General features: G+C 47.6%; 1 protein-coding gene across 1 annotated transcript in view; it reads right to left on the reverse strand.

The window, feature by feature from the left end:
• LOC104413044 (plexin-A4) overlaps window positions 1-20,433 on the reverse strand; it is a gene marked incomplete at both ends in the record, with an annotated part of 76,882 nt that extends 56,449 nt beyond the window's left edge. The window contains 4 exons of the mRNA XM_010023939.1: window positions 11,230-11,344; window positions 13,924-14,023; window positions 16,664-16,817; window positions 20,310-20,433. Coding sequence (XP_010022241.1) covers window positions 11,230-11,344; window positions 13,924-14,023; window positions 16,664-16,817; window positions 20,310-20,433 — 493 coding nt within the window. The remainder of the gene's footprint in view (window positions 1-11,229; window positions 11,345-13,923; window positions 14,024-16,663; window positions 16,818-20,309) is intronic.
• Between the last annotated feature and the right edge of the window lie 182 nt (window positions 20,434-20,615).

Below are 20,615 nucleotides of genomic sequence, written 5' to 3' on the forward strand. Positions count from 1 at the left end.
GACGTCAAAGTGAATCTAAGTGAGGACCATAACCTACTCACTCAAGCTCTTTGGGACACACAACAAACGACACTCAGATTGCTGTTTACTCACATATGATGTAAATACAATACACCTTTTGTTTCTCTGCTCTGCTGAGCTGCATTGTACCATTTTTCCTGCGTCCCCTATGGCTTTCCCACCCTCATACTCTATGCTGCAATCATATCAAGAGGGTAAGGGATTAAGTCTTGATTAAGAGGGAGTGAGAGGCAGGGACTGCATCTTTATAAAGACAGCTAGATCACAGCATCTGGATGCTCTGTAAATCAGAACCAAAAACATTAAAACCAAAACAGAATAAGGAAAGAGAAAGGAAACGAAGGGAAGGAAGGAGAATGAGGAGAGGAAAAAGGAAGAAAATTATGTTTTTTTTCATTGCTTTTACAGGAATCAGATTTCACTTGGATAAGAAGCAGGGAGGCAGCAAGTTGTTAGATGAAAGGCAGCAGGGACTGCCTGGAATATGTTGCCTGAACTTCTCTCTTACACTTCTGCACGGTCACTCTGGGTCAGGGCTGTGATACCACCCAAGCAGAACCAGAGGCTTGTTTAGCAGTTGCCCTATACTGCTGCAGACAGACTTCAAGCACCAGGGTTGACAAACCAGTTCCTTCAGTGAATCACTTCTAAACGCTCACACAATTTCCCAGTCCCGGGATTATCTGGAGAAGGAAGCAGCAAGGAGAACAGGGCATTCCCGGTTTGGGAAGGGAAGGGAGTGACTAACAGTCCATGTTGTGTTTACATTATTACACCACTAATTCTTAGCATCATAAAAATGATATTACAAATTTACACCAACAGGGCTGGGGAATGTTATTAGGTTATAAAGCGGAATCAGGTCAATGCTTTGGAGGCAGGATTCCAAACTCCATAAATTTCTGTGTATACTTCTCCCAAATTTACATCGGCACCAGCAGCAATCAAACCAGCTACAAAAATGTTCACCCGGTCAAAGAATTTTTTAATGCACCATCTATTTTAGCTGCACTTTCTAAGTTTACAGTGTTGTTAGTTTGATGGATGATGTGCTTGGTTATTTGCCCAGCTAAAGCAATAACACAAGAAGAAAATGCTCAGAACTTTAAAGGAAGCCCATGAGGAGAAAGCAACAGGATTTATGGGAAAAGTAAACACATGCAGAGACAACAAAGGAATAATTGAGTCCTTGCACCACTGTCACTTCTGGTGGCTCCATTACAGTTGAGAGTCTTCCAGGATCAAATCCCAACTCTCTTTTGTCAGGTATTGCAAGTGATGTTGGTGCCTGGGAAAAGGTGGCTGGTGCTCAGTCCATGGAAGAGCTTTGGCCCTGTCTAAGCTCTGTGCACACTAGTTGCTACAAACTTCAGTGGTGGTTTGTACACATTTGTGTACAGATATCACTGCTAGAGGGAGACCAACAGATCAATAGCAGATCATTAGCTCAGCTGCCACAGTATCTTGGGTCCCTGTCTTCAGTGCTATGAATGATGCTGATCGCCAAGCAGAAGCTGAAGGAAGGTAACTAACCTCCTCTCACATGGCTCACTGCTGAATCCTGCTGATTAGGAGCAAAGCGACTCCCCCAACACCATGCAGACAGCTCTGCGAAATGACCTAGGTCTGTTGAGAGCTTGATCCCAACCTAGGACTATTCTGCCTCTGAAGTCAGTCCACACATCTCTGCTGCTGAACATTAATGATTTTACCCTCCTTTAATTCTTTATTAATAGAGTCTCTCTCAGCTGGTCCATTATTTCACAAGGATCAAGGTCAGGGCTGCCATAATTGTCCAAGCACCACATTTATCCTTGTTAAATAGAGACACAACGTTAGCTTTCTCTTGGCCCTTTGCTGCTTTGTCACACTCTCAGAAGGAAAAGTAATGATCCAGAGAGCAGGAGCCTTCTGGTCACTGGATGAGAGGAGAGGACTAGTGATAAAAATAGTAGATGATTGTGTCAGTACGTACATCTGCTCATAGGAAAGGGGCTACTGGAGACATGCAAACAGTCTCAGTTCTGGTGTTCCCTGAGTAACTGCCTGCTTTTGAAATAGTAGGGAATGTGAATGTGTGCATTGAGGAAGGTGGTGTATGTGCAAAAGAGAAGATAACCATGTATCTACTTGGACAAAGTCTATCATTTGTTAATGGAGAGCACTGGTTCAGTAAGAGAGCCCTTCAGAATAACACAGAGTAAAACTGGACTGTGCAAAACATGGGGCAGAGCACAGGCAGCTTATTTCTTCTCTAATGATTACTTATAAATCTGCATCCTTCTTGCTTCTCTTCTTACTTCCCTTCAGAAGGAAGTAAGGACTTCCCTCTGAAATTCACAAGACCTTTCAGGTACATCGAAGCACTGTACATCTATGCGTGGCACCCCAGCAGCCCAATTTGCCTGCAGATTTTGAGTATTGCAATAATACCCCTTACTGCTCATCCATGTACCAATGACATTGACATGTCACTTATCAGCAAAGTTAAGTTTCTGTGCCAACAAATGGGGTTTGTATGGGTAAGAGACATTCTCCAACCAAGTATGCCTTCAGAAGCGACAGGGACTGTCATGACAACACTCTCACATAGAGATTTCTGGTATCTAACAAGGGTTGAGCCCAAAGCATAGTGCTTTCTTCCTAAGAGAGGACCAAAAAACTATTTGTCCTCTAAAGCTGCTTGTATTTACAAAGTTAGTAGGAACTTGGTATCTCTGAGAGCTCCAGACTTTGGCCCAACTAGGTCAAGAATGGCCAATGAGTTCAGAAGTCAATAGAGGAGACAGAGCAACAGATGGACCGGAGGTTGCACCCACAGGACACGCTGATGCAAACCCATTTCCTTCAGAAACCAGGACAGAAGCCCAGAGAGTCAGAAAACTTTGGCTTCCACAGTGGGAAGGTCAGGACCATGATATCATGGCTCTTGTCACCCTCCCCCTCACTGAGATCCATGACAGCATGAGATAACATCCAAGCCAAAGCAAATGGAGCCATGCTCCAAGACGAGGCAGGGAAGGAAGGTCTGGGCTCAGCCTCCTGGCATTGCCCCAAGCAGGAGACACATTCCAGCCTCACCTCTTATCTGCAGCTTCAACATCCTGAGAACATCTCTCTTTGGCCAGATCCCAAAAGTTTACGTGTCCCAAAGCGTCAATGCAGCTGATATTATAACGAAGAAGAGCAAAATCTTCCTCCTTCAGAGCCAGGCCATCACCCTGGACTAAGTCTGAATGGGGAATTGTCTTTCCTCCCTTAAACTGCAGGCTGCCATACAGATCCTAGCAGACCTAACAGATGTCCAGATAGCCAGAAAATCCTGTAGTCACTTGAGGCATTACAGTGACATTGCACTGAGCTAGGCTATCAAAACAACATAAGCTCTTCCCAACGTCACTTCAAGGGTACAGTGTTGACAGGGACAGATAAATATTACCCTGTTGCATTCTGAGATCACTCTGTCCTGTGGAATAAATAATCTTGCATTACAAAGATGAGCAGCCCAACTGTTATGGATAACGTGGTATTGAGTGTCAGATGCTTACATCTCCGCTCCAAACTAATCTCCCTGAGTTGCTCCTAGGAATTATATGAACGGGTCCTTGATTAGTCATTCATGTGGTGGCTGGAGAAGCGAAGCTCTAAGAACACAAGATGTGTATCAAGGTAGGATGAAGTGCTCACAGGGAGGCTTTTTCCCATCACTTCTCGGTTCCTGTTGGGATTTGGCTGTAGGTCTCAGCAAGGAGAGACATGATGGGGCTGCCCTGCACCACACAGATTGCAGGCAGATCCACCACCACCGTAATAATCACAAACCCTGCTAGAAGTTACTGCAGAAATTGAACAAGTTACCAGCCTTTTTCCCTGCCAGCTGAGTGACTGCAGGGCATAAAGGCTCAGAGATGACAAAAGGTACTGGGAAATAGCAGAAGAAGCCACTTCACCTGCAGGCTTTCCATCTTTGTCTTTACCTCAGTGCCAGTCAGTGTGACTTGTGAAAAACAGTGGATTATCCAACTTGCTTGTACATGCTCGAAGACATGAACAGTCCCCACTGAGAGATCACAGATTCCGCTACTAAGGACTGTACAAGCACCTATTAGCAGGAAGTGCTTACCCAAATCAGATGTGGGTGTGCAAGAAACAGGGGCACAGGAAGGTGAATGTGTCCAAGCCAAGAATAAAACTCTCAGCTGCTGAAGTAAAACCTGTGGGCTCACACGCTGCTCGAGACTGCCTCTGAGCAGTGTTTTCTAACAGGACTCCATGAACAAGGGGAAAGCTTTCTTCCTGCCCTCCTATTTCTGTGCTTAATTTCCTCCTATTATCATTTGAAGCATGTCCTCTGAAGAAGAAGATGTACCCACTACACCACACATGTCTGTTTCTGGGGATGGACATAACAGTGGATGAGGGCTAAAATGCACCAGCCAAGAATGCAAAGCCCTCAGGAGGCCCAGGGCATGGCTGGATCCAAACCATCAGCTACAGCCTGCTCCTAGATTATTCCTGCATCCCCCTGGACAGGATGCCAACTAGACTGAACTCCATCACCCATGCTTGGAAACACTTCTACGAGCTAAACAGATGATAAACACCAAATCCCCACACTGCTTAAAAGCAGGTGCTATGGAATGCATGCATCACTCTGCCAGATCCCATCTGCATGGGATGGCTGCTGCCACCCGCAGCAGCTGCCTGTCTAGAGCTGCTCCTGAATCCCTCTCCTCTCCTGCTGGTCCCTCTGCCTGCTCCCAGCACTTGAAGGCAGCAGGTTGCTTGCAGTTGCCATAGAAACTACACCTCACACCCTCCCCTTAATGATAGGCAGGTGCCAGGATAAGTGAGTGGGTAATCAACAAACAAGGAAGGATTCAGCACTCTGATACTGACCTCACTGCAACTGTCATTAGAGTCCCTGAGAAATGAGATACATTAATTTAGGCAAAGATGGGTTTTCTCTCCTCCCCGTGCTGATGCTTCCAGCTGTCTCCTCTCTGGCCGGGTTAAAGGAGGATGGGAACCAGAGCAAGAGGAAAACCAAGCAGTTGCCACAGCAACAGTTGAAGATGCATCACCAGAAGGTTTGCAGATGCAAGGGAGAACAGAGTTGACCACACTCACCTGATGACCCAGCAGCTCCTCTACTCTCACCCCATTGCAGCCACCCAGGCATTTCCACCAGGTTACATTTTAGGAGGAGGTGGACAGGATGCCTTACTTCTGCACCTTGCAAAGGGGACAAGCAGGACACTCAGGGGTCCTGAAAACCTGTCTGCTTTTTTGAGACCTTGGGAGTAAGTCCTCCCTGAGCCAGACTGAAATGCATTGGCAGGGTGGGGAAGGGCACTGCTGAGTTTGCTACAAAGTCCATGATTTTATGCATTATCATAGAATAGAGTACAATGTAAGACAGAACAGAATACTTTCAGTTGGAAGAGACCTACATAGAATGGTTTGGGTTGAAAAGGACCTTCAAATCCCCTAGTTCCAGTGCCTGCAATGGACAGGGACACCTTCCACTAGACCAGGTTGCTCCAAGGCCCATCCAACCTGGCCTTGAACACTTCCAAGGATGGGGCATCCACAACTTCCTTATGTAGCTTGTTCCACTGCCTCACCACTCTCACAGTAAAGAATTTCTTCTTTATAACCAACCTGTATCTCCCCTGTTTCAGTTTGAACCCATCACCCCTTGTTCTATCACTGCAGTCCCTGATGAGGAGTCCCTGTCTGGCATCCTTGTAGGTCCCCTTCAGACACTGGAAGGCTGATCACCTCGTCTACCTGCCTGATCACTCCAGGGCTGACCATAACTTAAAACGTGTTATTACAGGCGTATATCATCCATTGCCTCTTAAATACCTACCATCTCAGGCTGAGCATTCATTATCACTCCCTGTCTTCTTTTTCCCTTCCCTTCTTGCCTGCATCCCCCTAACCCCACCCTCAAGAAAGACAAGCGTCGGGCCAGAGCTAAATCAGTGTGTTCCACTGCAGAGGCTGCTGGTTCATTCAGCACCAGGCATGAGCAAGCACTGGGCAAAGCAGCATTCCTCTCCTTCAAGCAGCTGCTCACCAGCGTGATGCTCGCTCACACAGCTTTCTATCACTTTTGACAAATTAATATTTGAAGCACTTGTTTCTTTTATGTGGGCTTTGCTGTCATTAGCACGTACAACTCCACATAAAACACTTGGGTGCGAGATCTTTTTTCTGTTCTCTTTTTAGGCAGCTGATGAAAACCCTTTTAATAAAACGCTTGTTTGGGGGGAGGAAGCAAAACACACACACACATAAATCGGCTGAGCAGGGATAGATGAAAACCTCCTTCAAGGTAATTAAACGATTACATATCTTTTAAACCCAGTGGATAATAGATATTATCTATGCTTGATTTTGGTTTCTGCTATTCCCCCTCCCCCCTTCTCTTTCTCCACATAATGCTAAAATCCTTGCAAAGTCCGGAACAGGATAGTGTTCATCTTAGAGAAGACAGCACAAAAGAAGACTTAATCCTTTATCCCATCAACTCAAGCCCAAGCTTACCCATCCTTGTTCAGATGTCTGTGAAACACTGACATGAAAACTACCCTGTTGGATCTTTGTCTGTTTAAAAACAAGACAGATGATGCAATCAGGTGTATGGGATAATAGATATCAGGAGAGACAGATGCTCTTTCTGCAGCTCCTATCACACCAGAGACGCCCAAATCAATTGCTTTACTCCTCCGTGACTCAGTTTCCATCCACTTCTTGACTGTGTTGTCCATTTACAGAAGAAAATAACTGAGCTTTTACTTGGTGATTGTGCCAGGTGAGTAATGTTTGATTTCACACTGTGTTAGTCTGTAATGGTTCGTGGTGCAACACTGAGCCTGCACTATGACTTTAGATACAGTCAGCAACAAATGTCAAAATCAGAGATAGGATGGCCAAGAAATAAACAGAAACTTGGCCTGCTCCCCTATATCTTTGAGACTAATTCTCTCCACTATTGCCACCAGTTCTCTTAGAGAAAAAACCAAGAACAATCCACTTCAGTATTAAAACATCTCTTTTTTCTCATTCTTGCCCTTCCTGCCCTCAATAGCAATAATACCAGCAAGAAGTCACCCAGTATATTTCAAGCTAGTGGACGTGGCTTTTGAAAACCTGCTGTAAAGGGAAATTATATGCCAAGGTGAAGAAAAAACCTGCTGCAAATCACCCAGAGACATTGCCAACTCTATTTGATTGAGATCAGTGCCATAGTCATAAATACTCTTGCTTTACGACCATGCTGGAGTTCTTCACCAGGAGCAAACACGGGCTTTCCCAAAGCTCCCAGATGAGTTCATTCAGCTTTATTTTGGGCAGAAGTGATTCACTGAGCACCTGACAAGTGACAGGTAGGAAAGTCACTCTCCTTGGTTGATAGCAGTGAATGTGCCTATTCTACCCTTTCTCCACCTCTGGTTTAGCTTTGCTAAGCAGTGGTAGGACACCTGCCTTGTCCCAGCCTGGGGCTGGCTGATCACAGCTAGCTACCATTTAAGTCAAAGACCACCCTTGGATGGTAGATCAGAGGCTATAGAAACAACATTTTGCCTTCTGGACAGTGTGGGTCATGGCCAAAGCCTTTCTGCTATGACACTGCATTGGTCTCAAATTCATCCTGCACTCTGCATTACTCAGCAACTCAGACTACAAGGAAAGAAAATATGAAGTTAAAACCCCAAGATCCTCTTACAGAACATGAAGAAGACCTGAAGGAAAAGCAGGCTGAGCCCATGGGAATCCAGAAACTTGTGGGATGTGCTAAGGAATTGATGGAGTCAGGAGTACATGAAGGCTCAAGCCTCGGTGCAAAGTGCTATGGGCTGATCCAGGGGCAATGGGTACCATCCCAATTGGTCCATTTGCAGCCCAGGCCATCTGGAGAGTAGGAAGCCTCTTCCCACATGATGGCAAGATGCTGTACGGGAAGGAGAGGAAGAAAAATCACCTGGAGGTGGATGTATCAACAAGAGAAGGTGAGGGCCATAGTGAGGGGGAAGGAAGTAGGCTTGGCATGCTGGCAATGATGGTTACAGGAGGAAGGAGTTCCTGGCACCAGTCCATCTGACAGAGTAACACCAATATGTGTATGCTTGGCAAGGAGTCTCTTGGTGCAATCAGACCATATGATCCCTAGAAGCTGGCTATGCTAATTTGCTCAGCAGACTCATGGAAGGACTGCAAATGGGATCATCCAACCATCCCACACTGGTAGTACAGTTTCCCCATCAGTACCGCCTCAAAACTTACTGATTTAGCAGGTACTTAAGCCTGCATGATAGCAAACACTTCCCCCTCCTCATCCTCCACAGGTCCAAGTGCTTGTAGAGGGAAGGATTGAAAGGAGCATTGCAGATGGAGATGAAAGGCCAGTAAAAATAGGCCCACTCAAAAAGGTGGTACATTTTGAGCACTACTGAAGATGCCATTGGGAAATCTGGGAATGGGCCTCAGTCCTGTTGACCTTGTGAGTCATGTTAAGTCAGTGGGAACTGAGTGAAGGTCTGGATGGGAAAGAAGGAGCCAGGTTTGGCTTCAAGATACCAAATGGTTTCTATTGTTCAAAGAACCCACTCGATGAATAGGCATGGGGAGAGGACAGAAAAGGAAAGAATGAAAGGTGAAAGGGAAAAACAGACAGTGGAAATTCCAGTGAGGGAGATGAGTCAGTGAGAAGATGGGTTTTCAAGAGAAGCCTTTCTTCAAAGCGCTATTTGACAAAACCTCTCTGGCCAGAGAGCGAATGTAAATCTGTGTGTGTCAGAAAGCACATGTGAACCCATTCTTCCTCAGCCCTATTGTCCTTGACGGCCACGAACACACAGACAGCAATGAGAAGAACCCTGAAGCTACAGAGCATTCTTCACACTGCCAGGCAGAAAGCAAGCTCTGAAAGTCTGGGGTTCTGCAAGGCCATTCTTGCAGATGTTGCCCAGTCATTCCGGTGCTGTTTCTTCTGCACAGCAGGCAGCCAAACCAGCTCCTGAGCCAAGCAGCTCACTGCCAGACGTTTTCTCCTGTAGGAAAGTGGTTTGTGGCCAGAGATGGTTTTGCTGCAGAAGCCAGTGAGGTGTCTCTAAGGTCATTGCTGCAGCCCTCATTAGCAATGGCCAACGTAACATACGTGTGTCGCACGATGTTGTGATTGTTTTGTAGATCAGTGGTCATCTTCTAAGGTCAGATTTGTGCCTTTCCCTGCTGCCATGCAAATCACTTTGCAAGATCAGAGCAGGAAATCATCTGTTAAAGGGAAGAGAAAAAGAGCAGTCTACACTGACAGACAAAGCCCCCCGGACTGGAGCTGTCTCCTAGCCTGAAGAGTATACCTTTCAGAAACAGAACTAGCAAGAAGTCATGAAGCAGCAATGGAAAACATGTTGAAATAGGCTGATCTGAAGAGGACGAGTCCACTGTCTCCTCCCCAGTTCTGCAGAGGGGATAAAGACTAAGGGCTGTGCCACCCCCAGTATCTTCTCTAAGGAACTGGGATGTTATAGAGCTTCTCATGATTTCCCTTATGATAGGAACAAGTGCCAGAAATACCAGGGATGTGATAGGGGTTGAGGGAGGAGGAGATGCACTGAGATCTGTAGGTATTTCACTTTGTGCAAGAGACAAGAGAGAACTAGGAAGGTGAGTCCTGTGCTTGGTACGTGAAACACACCAGATGAGATAAGTGGTGGTGGTATTGCACAGCAGGAAAGAGAGACATAGTAATCCAGGGAGCCCCACCTGAGCAAGAGGTTGAGGTCCCTCCAGTTCCTGAAGTGAAATGCACTGAGACCTATGGCCAACAGGACTGGCCAAGGGTGTATGCAAGGGAATAGGGCCAGAACGACTGAACCCTGGGCTGCCTTCCTTCACTGCTTCACCCCTGAGAAGAGGATGTCAAACCCTGTAGCTTCCAAGCAACATTTCAAGCAGCTTTACAGCATATTTTGAATCCTGGTAGATGAAGAACTGGCAACTTCCCTGCTCATTCATATTTATGGCCTGTCCCAATGCCACAGCAGTTCAGGATGTCTGCTCCAGGACACTTCAACCAGCATGTATGTGACATCTCAGCCAGAACATAAAGGGCGGGAGGGAATGGGGGGTGCTATGGGGGTGTGAAGACATTACAAGTGTGTCATTTGGTCCAGCAAACTGGCTTGCCTGGAGCATGGGCTGTGGGTAGGTGAAGGATCACTTCAGACACCAGACACAGCACAGGGAGCAGTGGGGATTTCATCCTCTGAATGCAATACACGTTGAGCCTTCAGCAGCCTGTGCCTGGAGGTTCAGAAAAATAACGGTTACTGGTCCCTTGGGCCAGGCAAACAATGAGCCATCTCAGGCCATTTACCAGACAGGCCGGGATGCTTTCAGACCATTCCTGACCAGGAAGTAATTAAGTGGCTTCCTATTTGTATTCTCCCAAACTCCACTTGTCTGCAAGTGCTCATTAGTTATAATATGAGCCAGACAGCATTTCCAGTGCAGCTGCCAACTCTGTGTTAAGCCTCAAGGTCCAGCTCAGCTCAGTGACTGGCAATAAGGCTTCCCTAGTCTCATCTGGCAGTTTGATGCAGTAGCCATTAGGTACCTTACCCACGAAGCATGGATGAAATCCACTAACACTGTGGATAGAGCCCTAAATTCTCCCCCTAAATCTGTTCTCAGCAGCTTGGGGAATCTGCTTAGAATCATACAATCATGGAATCACAGAGTGGTTTGGGTTAGAAATGACTTGAAAACTCATCCAGCTCCAACCCCCTGCCATGGGCAGGGACACCTTCCACTAGAGCAGGTTGCTCCAAGACCCTGTGTCCAACCTGGCCTTGAACACTGCCAGGGATGGGGCAGCCACAGCTTCTCTGGGCACCCTGTGCCAGCACCTCAGCACCCTCACAGTAAAGAGCAGATGCATGCCCAGTCTTTTCCAAGCCTCCCAGTCCCAGGAGCTTGTAATGAATTCCCAATCCCTGTATTGTATAGGAGGGAGAGAACAGCTCCCTTGGGGTCTGCTAGAGCAGAGCAGAGTAGAGCTATCTGCAGGGGGAAAGGTGAGGGTCACCTGGAAGGTGAACAGAAGAGGAGGAGGAAGAGGGTGGAGAAGGCTTCCTGTTCTGCTGGTCTGACCAGGGCCAACAGACATATCCCATGCCCTGTGCCCCTGCCTACCTCGGGCAGCTTCACTCGTCCCTCCTGGAAGGAGCAGGAGCTGGGGTCATGAGTGCAGACGTGGCGGTACTTGCACCAGTGGCACCGGTAAGGACTCTCCACGCATGACAGGCACCTGGAAATAGAGAGAAAGAGCAGTCACCCGACCAGCCAAGTCCCATCAGCCAACAGGACAAACCTGGAGACTGATAGTGTGTCTCAGAGGGAAATACAGCCTGGCAAACATTGCTTTTGCCATTAGTAGCAGAAGGCCACAGGCTTTGAACTGGCCCAACATCATGAGGGTGCAGGGTGATGCTGGACTTGGTATTGCCTGAGCTGGTTGTCACTGGGGTCACAAGTATCTCAGACTAATTAGACAAATTAGATTGCATTCACATCATTGTAACTAGAGTAATAATAGATGTTTGTTGTATTTTGGTTGCCTTGTTACAAATCGTATTCAGACTATCAACAAGTTCTCAGTTTCATACATAAGAGATGTCCCCCTTTTTCCCACCCCATATCAACATCCTGAGTGTAACAAAACATAAGATATCAGTAGATAAGTGGAAACTGCTACTTCATACATAAGAGATGTCCCCCTTTTTCCCGCCCCATATCAACATCCTGAGTGTAACAAAAAATAAGATATCAGTAGATAAGTGGAAACTGCTACAGTCCTGCTGCCTCCACAGAGCTGCACCAGTGCCCTGGGAGCTGGGAACACATCGTGAGAAGGTGGCCAAGGGAAAGCCGAGGACGAAGGAGGGAATTTTCTCCCCATGTCCCACAGGCTTATTAGTGCGAGTTCTGATGAGAGTGTTGGACATCACAGAATGGTTTGGGTGGGAAGGGACTTTAAAGCTCATCCACTTCCAACCCCTGCCATGGGCAGGGACACCTTCCACTAGAGCAGGTTGCTCCAAGCCCCTGTGTCCAACGTGGCCTTGAACACTGCCAGGGATGGGGCAGCCACAGCTTCTCTGGGCACCCTGTGCCAGCGCCTCAGCACCCTCACAGGGAAGAGCCTCTGCCTTATATGTCACCTGAATTTCCCCTGTTCCAGTTTGAACCCATCACTCTTTGTCCTATCGCTCCAGTCCCTGATGCAGAGTCCCTCTCCAGCATCCCTGTAGCCCCCTTCAGATAGTGGAAGCTGCCCTGAGGTCTCCACGCAGCTTCTCTTCTCCAGGCATATATCAACTCTATTCTTCTTTTACTCATCTCAGCAGAGAAGAAAAGACTATTGTAGCAGCTGCCTGGGGAGCAGAGGATATACGTAGGACGTTAGCTACTCAAGGTGTAGAAAAGAGCCATTCCCTCCATCTTACAAGAATTTGCTCTCCTAAGCCCTATAGACCCTGTAGAGTAGGAGCTGCAAACACCTCTCCTGACTGTGTTACAGCACTGACTTATACTACATCACACTTCTCTTTTTGGTTTCATATTTAATATGACATCTGCTCACCAGCAACCAAACTGAGCCATAACAACCTCTCTGCACAAGATGATGCTCGCAGCTCCTGGTCACTCACACTGTTGAAGATCGTCATGTAGCTGCAGGCTCTGAACTACCTGATGGGGACTTGGTAGGGGGGAATATTCCTGGTCCCTATGTGCTGCTGGGTTTTTAATAGGCAGGAGTGAAAGAATTGCCAAGTAGAGCTTGGCTGAGCCCAACAGACAGCCACAGTTCCAGTCTCTGTGAAATCTTGCTCAACTCCAATCCACTTGCAGCTCTGGTACAGCTTCAAATTGGTAACAAGTGCTTGCTCTGATCCATCAAATTAAAAATGGATAGTGTATTATAGTTTGTCAAGTAAGGAACCAAAACATGCCATAAATATTTAACACCACCATCTCTCCTGCTCTCCCCCCTCCAACACTTGCTTTCTGACACTGTTCGTCAAAGCAGCAGGAACATGGAAATAGGATTTGCCTTTCCTTGTGGGTTGCTGAGCCACAGCAATTATCTGCTTTTGGCACTTCTGATGACTCAGTGGTGGGGACAGAGCTGCTCAGCCTTGCTCGGGGTGGAGCAAGGCTGCAAGAGCATCTTTAGCAGGAAAGCTTCAGATGCACTCTGGTGGGACAGGTCTTCAGCAGCCCTGGGTGCCAGCTCAACCCCATAATGATGGGGTGTAGGAAAGGAGCTCAAAGGATGGGAAAGGTGGTCTTGAGGGAATCAGCTGGGAGTTCCTTGCTCAGTTCACATCATGCAGGAACTAGAAGCACCTATCTTGCCTGATCTGAGGGTCCAAGCCTGTGCTAGCCACATGGAGCAGGGTCCTGCTAGTGGGACTGACAGCATGGATAAGAGTTGGAGGTGCATAGGTATGAGCAAGGTCCAGCCATCCACAGAAAACTGCTTAATAGGAAGATGAGGGGCTATTTGCTGAGGTCATGACTCACTTTTAACTCAATTCTGTGATGAACTCCCATTAATGTGATTCTCGTCAGCATCACATGAGAGACGCAAGAGGACCTACCACTCCACAAGACCATGCCTTCCTGCAAAGGAGGCTCATCAGCAGAACAAATGGTCACTCTACTACACTTGTTTTCTCATAAGGGACACCACCATGCTGAATATCACACAATTGACCTTGACCCCTGGTCTGCACCTAACTGAAGGACACATGGGTCAGCAGTGAATTCTAGGGCAGATCCAGGGGTGGAATGGAAAGCAGATACCAACAGAAATGCACATACGAGTTGTGGACGCTGCAGTTGTAGAAGACGAAGCTGGTGCTGGCAAAGGTCATACCCGTTTCCTTGGACTTGAGCTGAAGCTGGACAATGTGATGGTCTCCTGGGGAAAAAATAGACACATCAATGTGTGATGGCTTTGGTAGCCTAATAAAGCCCTGTTGGCCATGCCACCAGACTGAAGTTAGAGCTGTCTCACCATACCTTGGCTAGTCTAACCTCAGTAAACGTAGAAAGTGCAGTAAAATCCTTCCAGACCCCAGTTCTCTTCTCCCTTTTATGGTACTGGGGTGATGGAATATGTCTTCATCACTGGAAATTATCATTCCTAGAGCAGAATCTGGGCTGGATGATGACGATTGGTCTAGACTATACCTTACTAATTCCAAAAATATGGTGACTGAAGTCATCGAGTGGTAAAGCTAAGCTCAGAGGAAGGATGCAGATGTCTGAAATTAAAAGGCTGTTAAAGTTCCTCCTTGCTGCTGATTCATTTGGGGTCTCCAGCAGGAAGTGGCCTACGGAAAATTTGACTGCTGGTCCTAAACATTGGTGGCCTGTGCATACTCTGTCTGAAAGATAAACGTGCCTGCTTCCCTAATGGGATAAAGAAAGGGCTAGTTTCTCCTCACCATCATATCTCTGAATAGGGCTTAACACCCAGGACAACCCGAAATAAGCCACCTCCAGAACCTGCCCCCAAAGACAAGCTGTATCTTGAGAAAGCAGGATGAAGCAATGAGCAAGGAGGACAGACACCATAACAGTGAGGACAGGGTAGAGGCTCCCTCTCTGCAACCTGGGAAATACTGGTGAACAGGAAGACTCCCATGTGAACAGTTCCTCCACCTTCACTCACCCCATTCACCCCAGCCTTTGGCTACAAAGAACCCACCTCAGCGTGAGAGACACCACAGTGAGAGAGAGAAGGACCTACCCATTTCCATAGCAGACCCATTGTCAGCAAAGCCTGAACCTCAGCTCCTACACACCATCCCCTCATTCCCTTTCCCACTTCTCCCACCCAACTATTACCTCTCCCCGCAGTGCCAAAAGCCCTACCCAGAGCTCATCAGCTGTGGGTAATGAGTGGGTGCATTAATTGCAGTAATTTGGTGGGGCAGGGACCCATGTTTAACTCAAGACTTCAACCTGGCTGGTCCTTTCACCTCTCTTCTTTTTCCTTCTCCCCCAAAAGATCCATTCATCCATCAGGCCAAAGCAAACTTGACAGTTCATGACACTGTGGGTCTATGTGCACACTCACCTATGGACACACAAGTGTACACACAGACAACACACTTCACTGACTATATTTTGCTGCCAGTGCTTGACTCTGCTGCCCATCTGCTGTCACCAGCTTTGACAGCTCTATGAGCCACTATGGATTCAACAACTTTGCCAGCACCTTGCGTATATTTTAGGATCATAGAATGGTTGGAAAAGACCTTTAAGATCATCAAGTCCAACCATTACCCCAGGGAATGGGGTGTGAGAATTGGATGGCCCCAGGGACCAGACTTGCTATGCATCCTTTGGTTCAAACCCAGCTTCTGGCACTATGGATGGAGGACTTGGTCTGTATAGAGGTGCAGAGCACCAGCTGCTGAAGTTGATCAAGGCGCAGGTGCCCATCTTCATTTCATATAAATCTCTCTCTCTCATCCTGCCTCCAGCTTCCACTGCTATTTTTGTTTGCTGGTTGGTTATAGCCTGGCCTGGGACAGATGTCCATAGCAAGAAAATAGTTTCTGGCATCTATCTTAGTAGGCAAACACAACAGATAACTCAGTGGGACCTGAAAATGGTAACAGCGCTCTGGGGGCTTGTTTTGGGACCACAATGGAGAGCACACACAACCCTGTGAGGCTTGGGGAGAGCAGAGATGATGGTGACAGTTTGTGTCATTTCTTTTTCTGTGGCCTGAAACAAACTTCACAGTTAATTCTTGTGAATTTCTTGCTGAATATTCTTGTGAATACAAGAAACCAAGGACAAAAATGGCAGCATCCTCTCTGCATCTCTTGGGGTGATCAACAGGGTTAAGGTTTGTATAGAAAAGTCTCTGCAAAGAGACACAGGTTCTCTTGAAAGCATCTGTAAAATTAGTTGGAAAAGGGAAATAAAAATAGAGCAGGAAGCTGGGAGGGGATGGACACAGACAGATCCTTGGAAATGAGGTATTTTTCTGTGCTGGACTACTTGGAGCCAGCAGCAAACCTGGAATGGCTGAAAGAGACAGAGACAAGAACCTGAGATTACAGATCTAAATGTGGGAGGAGCAGGGTGAAGTTACAGACAGGATCATTGAGGTCTGCAGGACTTTCTAGCTGCTGCATGGGATGGGATGTGTTAAGAGCACACACAGCCTCATTCCCTGGGTTGTTTAACACCAGCCTGGCCAAAAGGTGAGCGAATATCCCACATCCACCTCTTGTCTTTGTTAGATATATGCAACTGCCACTCGGTGGCAGTCTGAAAACACACAGCATCACACATACCAGCACCTTAAATGCGGGTATTGGTATAGCCACTCAGTGCTTGCACACACGTGCACACGTAAACACACACACATTCAGACAGCTCAGTGTGCTGCTGTGCAGCTCCACCAGCACAGCATCCCACCTACTCCCTGTGCTCAGGGTCCCAAACTCTGCTTTAGGAGAAAGAAGATAGACAGAGGGATGTGAGGTGAGGAAAGGAGGGAGAAGTGGTGCAGATAGAGGAGCTGTGGGATACCCACCATTCTCTGTGATGATCTGGGGCACTTCTTTGGCAGCTGGCGAGATGCACTGGATCTGACTGCCCACCACCAAGCCATCCATCTCCGAAAGGTCCTCGAAGGTGCAATTGACTCCTGCTGACAGCTCGGGCACATTGTAGGTTTCCAAGACCAGCTGCAAGCAAAGATGAAGGGAGGGAAGAAGACATAGAAGAAAAAAAAAAAAGAAAAGAGAGAATACTAAGCCAAACTACAGAGCTGGGTCAGCAGGAGAGAATTACACTGGAGAGGTTGGACAAAGAGCCTCTTGCTAGAGAGAGCATCCTCCTTCAACAGAAAGCAGCGATTCAGGAGAGGGATGTGTGTGCGGAAGGGGAAGGGGATGAGATGCTGATGCCAACACAAGTGGTACGTGGCTATGCAGGGACAACGGCACTGCACCCCAGTGCTGGCTGGGTCAGTGGAGGGGAGGGAGTGCTCACTATCTGTCATGCAAGTGTAAGGTTAGGCAGGGAGTCTTTGGAGGCAGCCGTGAAGACCAGGGCTTTGGTGGCCCCCAAGGCACGCGGTTTCTGAGGAAGGTGACTACTACTCACAAGAGGCACTCTGCAGACTACAGAGAAACTGTAGCGCTCCAGTCTAACTCTCTACGGCCTGCTCTCCTAGCATCAGCAGATGGGGGAGCGCTCTGTCACCAAGTTCCTGTGTAAGGAGAGTCTAGTTACAGCCTTCAGTCCACCACAAAAAACACCCCGCTGTCTCTAGAGGCACAGCAAACCTCTCCTGCCCATCCCACCAAAGAAGCAGCTGGCTCTGGGGACATGCTATAAAGGGGCTCCAGACATAATAAAAGCTGTGAAGGAGGAATTGCCCATGGTTTGGAGTTCACAGCACCCACTGGCATCGCTATGTCATTGCTCGTGAAAAAGGAATCTCATGGCTGGTTTCTATCAGGGAGAAGGGCACTCATGCTACTAACTCCCCAGGTTCTGCACCATGGCTTTCCATCACTGAGGGTCCTGCCCAACCCAGCAGATCATGTCTGAACACAGAGAGGCATCCCAGGGTACTTCTAGAACCTGTTGAAGACTTAAGAGTTAGTATAGATTTAGTGCTGTTGTGACCAAACACTAGAGCAACCACTTGGCAAAGGCACAGATGCAGGTGCTCTCCACACTTGCCTCCTCCAGGAGATAGCTGAGGCCCCAGCTGAGGTGAAGGCCACTGAAAGGAGACACAAATGCATGCTGAAGTGTTGTTTCTACCAGCACAAAGAACAGAGGAGGTCAGTCCAGGTGAAAAAGCAGGAGAGGATGATAACATCACACAATGCTTACTGCTCCCCCACATTGTTTCCCTCACTTAGAGAAAGTTTGGAGCTTCTTCACACTAGGTGCCCTCAGAGGGAAGGCTGAGCATACAGGCCTCAGTCCTGGCTGACATTAAAGCCTTTGTGAGAGTATGTTTATTTTTAGGCAATGGGAATGGCTATGGGAAAGGTGAGGTTTTTTGTCTTCTATGGGCAGTAGGAAAAAGCTTTGGTTATTTGGATGGATTGAACACTCAGGCTAAATCCATTCTCCCTGCTCATTAATACCCTGCTGGCAATGGAGAAAGTAAGACTATTCTGTTTAACAAATCTCTCCCTGAACATGGATGATGCAGAATGAAGCTGTGCCTTGCAGAACATGACACCAATGGATAGACCACAAAAGTCGTAAGCCAGTGCACACACTGAACAGACAAGAAGCCCTACATGCCACAAGCCGGCTCTGCAGCTGCTGCAGTGAGGATATGGCCATATGGATACCTTCTCTACATCTGTGGGCAAGAACTTAGTATCGTTGACCCTTTGCTAAAACCCAAGTGAGAATCAGTAAGGACACCACCAGCCATTCATTCGTTGATGCTCCTCTTCTGGTTTCATAGAATCATAGGATAGTTAAGGTTGGAAAGGACCTTCAGATCATCCAATTCCAACCCCCTGCCATGGGCAGGGGCACCTCACACTAGACCATGTCACCCAAGGCTCTGTCCAACCTGGCCTTGAACACTGCCAGGGATGGAGCATTTACCACTTCTCTGGTCACCCTGTGCCAGAGCCTCAGCACCCTCACAGGGAAGAGCTTCTCCCTTATATCCAACCTGAACTTCCCCTGTTTCAGTTTGAACCCATCACCCCTTGTCCTATCGCTACAATCCCTGATGACGAGGTTTGCCAAGAGACCATCTGTAGATGTGGTTGAGCTTGGTCACCAATCTGGGACTGGGCTGAGACTCCCATTGAAATATTCATGCAGATTATTGGGCAACAGTCAGATGATGGAAACTTCTGATCACAGCAGCTCTGGGTAGACTTGCCCTGGGAGTAACCTACAGGTAAAGGTCTTTTATGCTGTTATTGTCTCCAATCACCCTGAGTCAGCAAGTCCCCCAGGATTTATTCCAACATGAAAGAATTCAACGACTACTGAAAGAATAAGAAAAAGGAACCTTGAACTCCCAGAAGAACAAAGAACTTAAGATGTCTCAGATCAGTTTTGTTTGAAGCCTGGGAAAGTAAAGTCACAGCAAAGTTAGGAGGCTGAAACAAAACAGCAGTGATTGGACATGCAGGCTTTGAAAGGCTCATTTCATTATCACTGGAGAAACCCTGGCATTCCATATCCTGTCACCTGGAACATGTCTGGCAGCCACACCTTGAACAATTCCATGGAGAGCTTTCAGGGTGTGGGGCTAGTGACCAACTTGTACAGAAACAGAGCTTTTGGGGGCTGGGTTATCAACTTACTTTCAGCCCAAACTAGCATAGTCAAGAAGATAGAGCCCTAGTAACCTGAATGAAATGGGTCTCTGCCTTCTTCTCAGACAGCGTTGGGATCTCACCACACAATGTGCTGCTGTTGTGAGTGAGGAGAGAAACCACAAGGTGGTTACATCTCCAACAGACATTTCTCATCTAAAGCCCAGAAAAAGATCAGGATTATCTAATGCTCTGCCAGCATTCACTATGTGGCTTCGTTGGATGCTAATTTGAGTAGCCCAAGGCCATAAAGCTTAAACCTTGTGCTGAGAAAGATCACAAGAGACAGCATGAACCTTGGCAGCATCAGGTTCCTCTGTGTAGCATCCTGCCTCTCTGCTCTGCATACTTTGTGCTGGAGCTGGAGCAGGGTGGAATTCTTGGTGGCTTAAGAAGGAGATATTTCCACCCAAGATGATGGGAACTTGGAGTTTACTGAAATAACTCATGGTCTTCCTCACTTGCCCTTCTTCTAGAAGGTAATTTCTAACCATGATAATGTTCCTTGCCTAAAGTCCATGCCCAGCCATAACCAAATCCCTCTCCCAGGGAAGAAATCAACTACTCTGGGTGCATGTAACACTTGCAGGGCACAGAGTTCCTTCAGACGAGCCCTCATCTACTCAAAGCAAACAGGAAAGCCTCTTTCCACACTTCTAGACAAGGGATAACCAAGGCCAAAATGTCCTCCCATGGCAACTCTTCCTTTGTGACAGTTGATGAGGAAGTTAATGGAGTCTGGAGAACCTCTTGCATCAGCTGCCAGTCCTCCCCACTCATGCTGAATCCAGGTGGCACATACCTGGCTCTGCGCATGGGCAGATTAAACCTGGGGGTGTGTGTGCAAGGATTAATGTTCCTCACCAATACGTTGTACTGGGAGACGGAGATGTTGTTGGGATGCACGGTGAGCCGGACACACTGCTTCATTTCCGAGGCGAATCTCCGAGGCTCGCTGGAGCGCTCACACCGCTCCTTCCTCGTGCACCTGAGCAAAAGGGAACAGAGAGGGACAGAGTTAACAGAGCCAGGCTGGGAGGATGACTTCAACCCTGGGACATGGGAGGAGCAGTGGTTTGGATGGAAAGCCAACATTGTACCCTTTGGGACTGCACTAGATGGAAAACCCTCCATCGCACCCTGGAGAGCCCTGATTCCAGTTCTATCAGC

Source organism: Nestor notabilis, unplaced genomic scaffold, assembly GCF_000696875.1.
Source record: "Nestor notabilis isolate BGI_N333 unplaced genomic scaffold, ASM69687v1 scaffold3171, whole genome shotgun sequence".
Taxonomy (NCBI): domain Eukaryota; kingdom Metazoa; phylum Chordata; class Aves; order Psittaciformes; family Psittacidae; genus Nestor; species Nestor notabilis.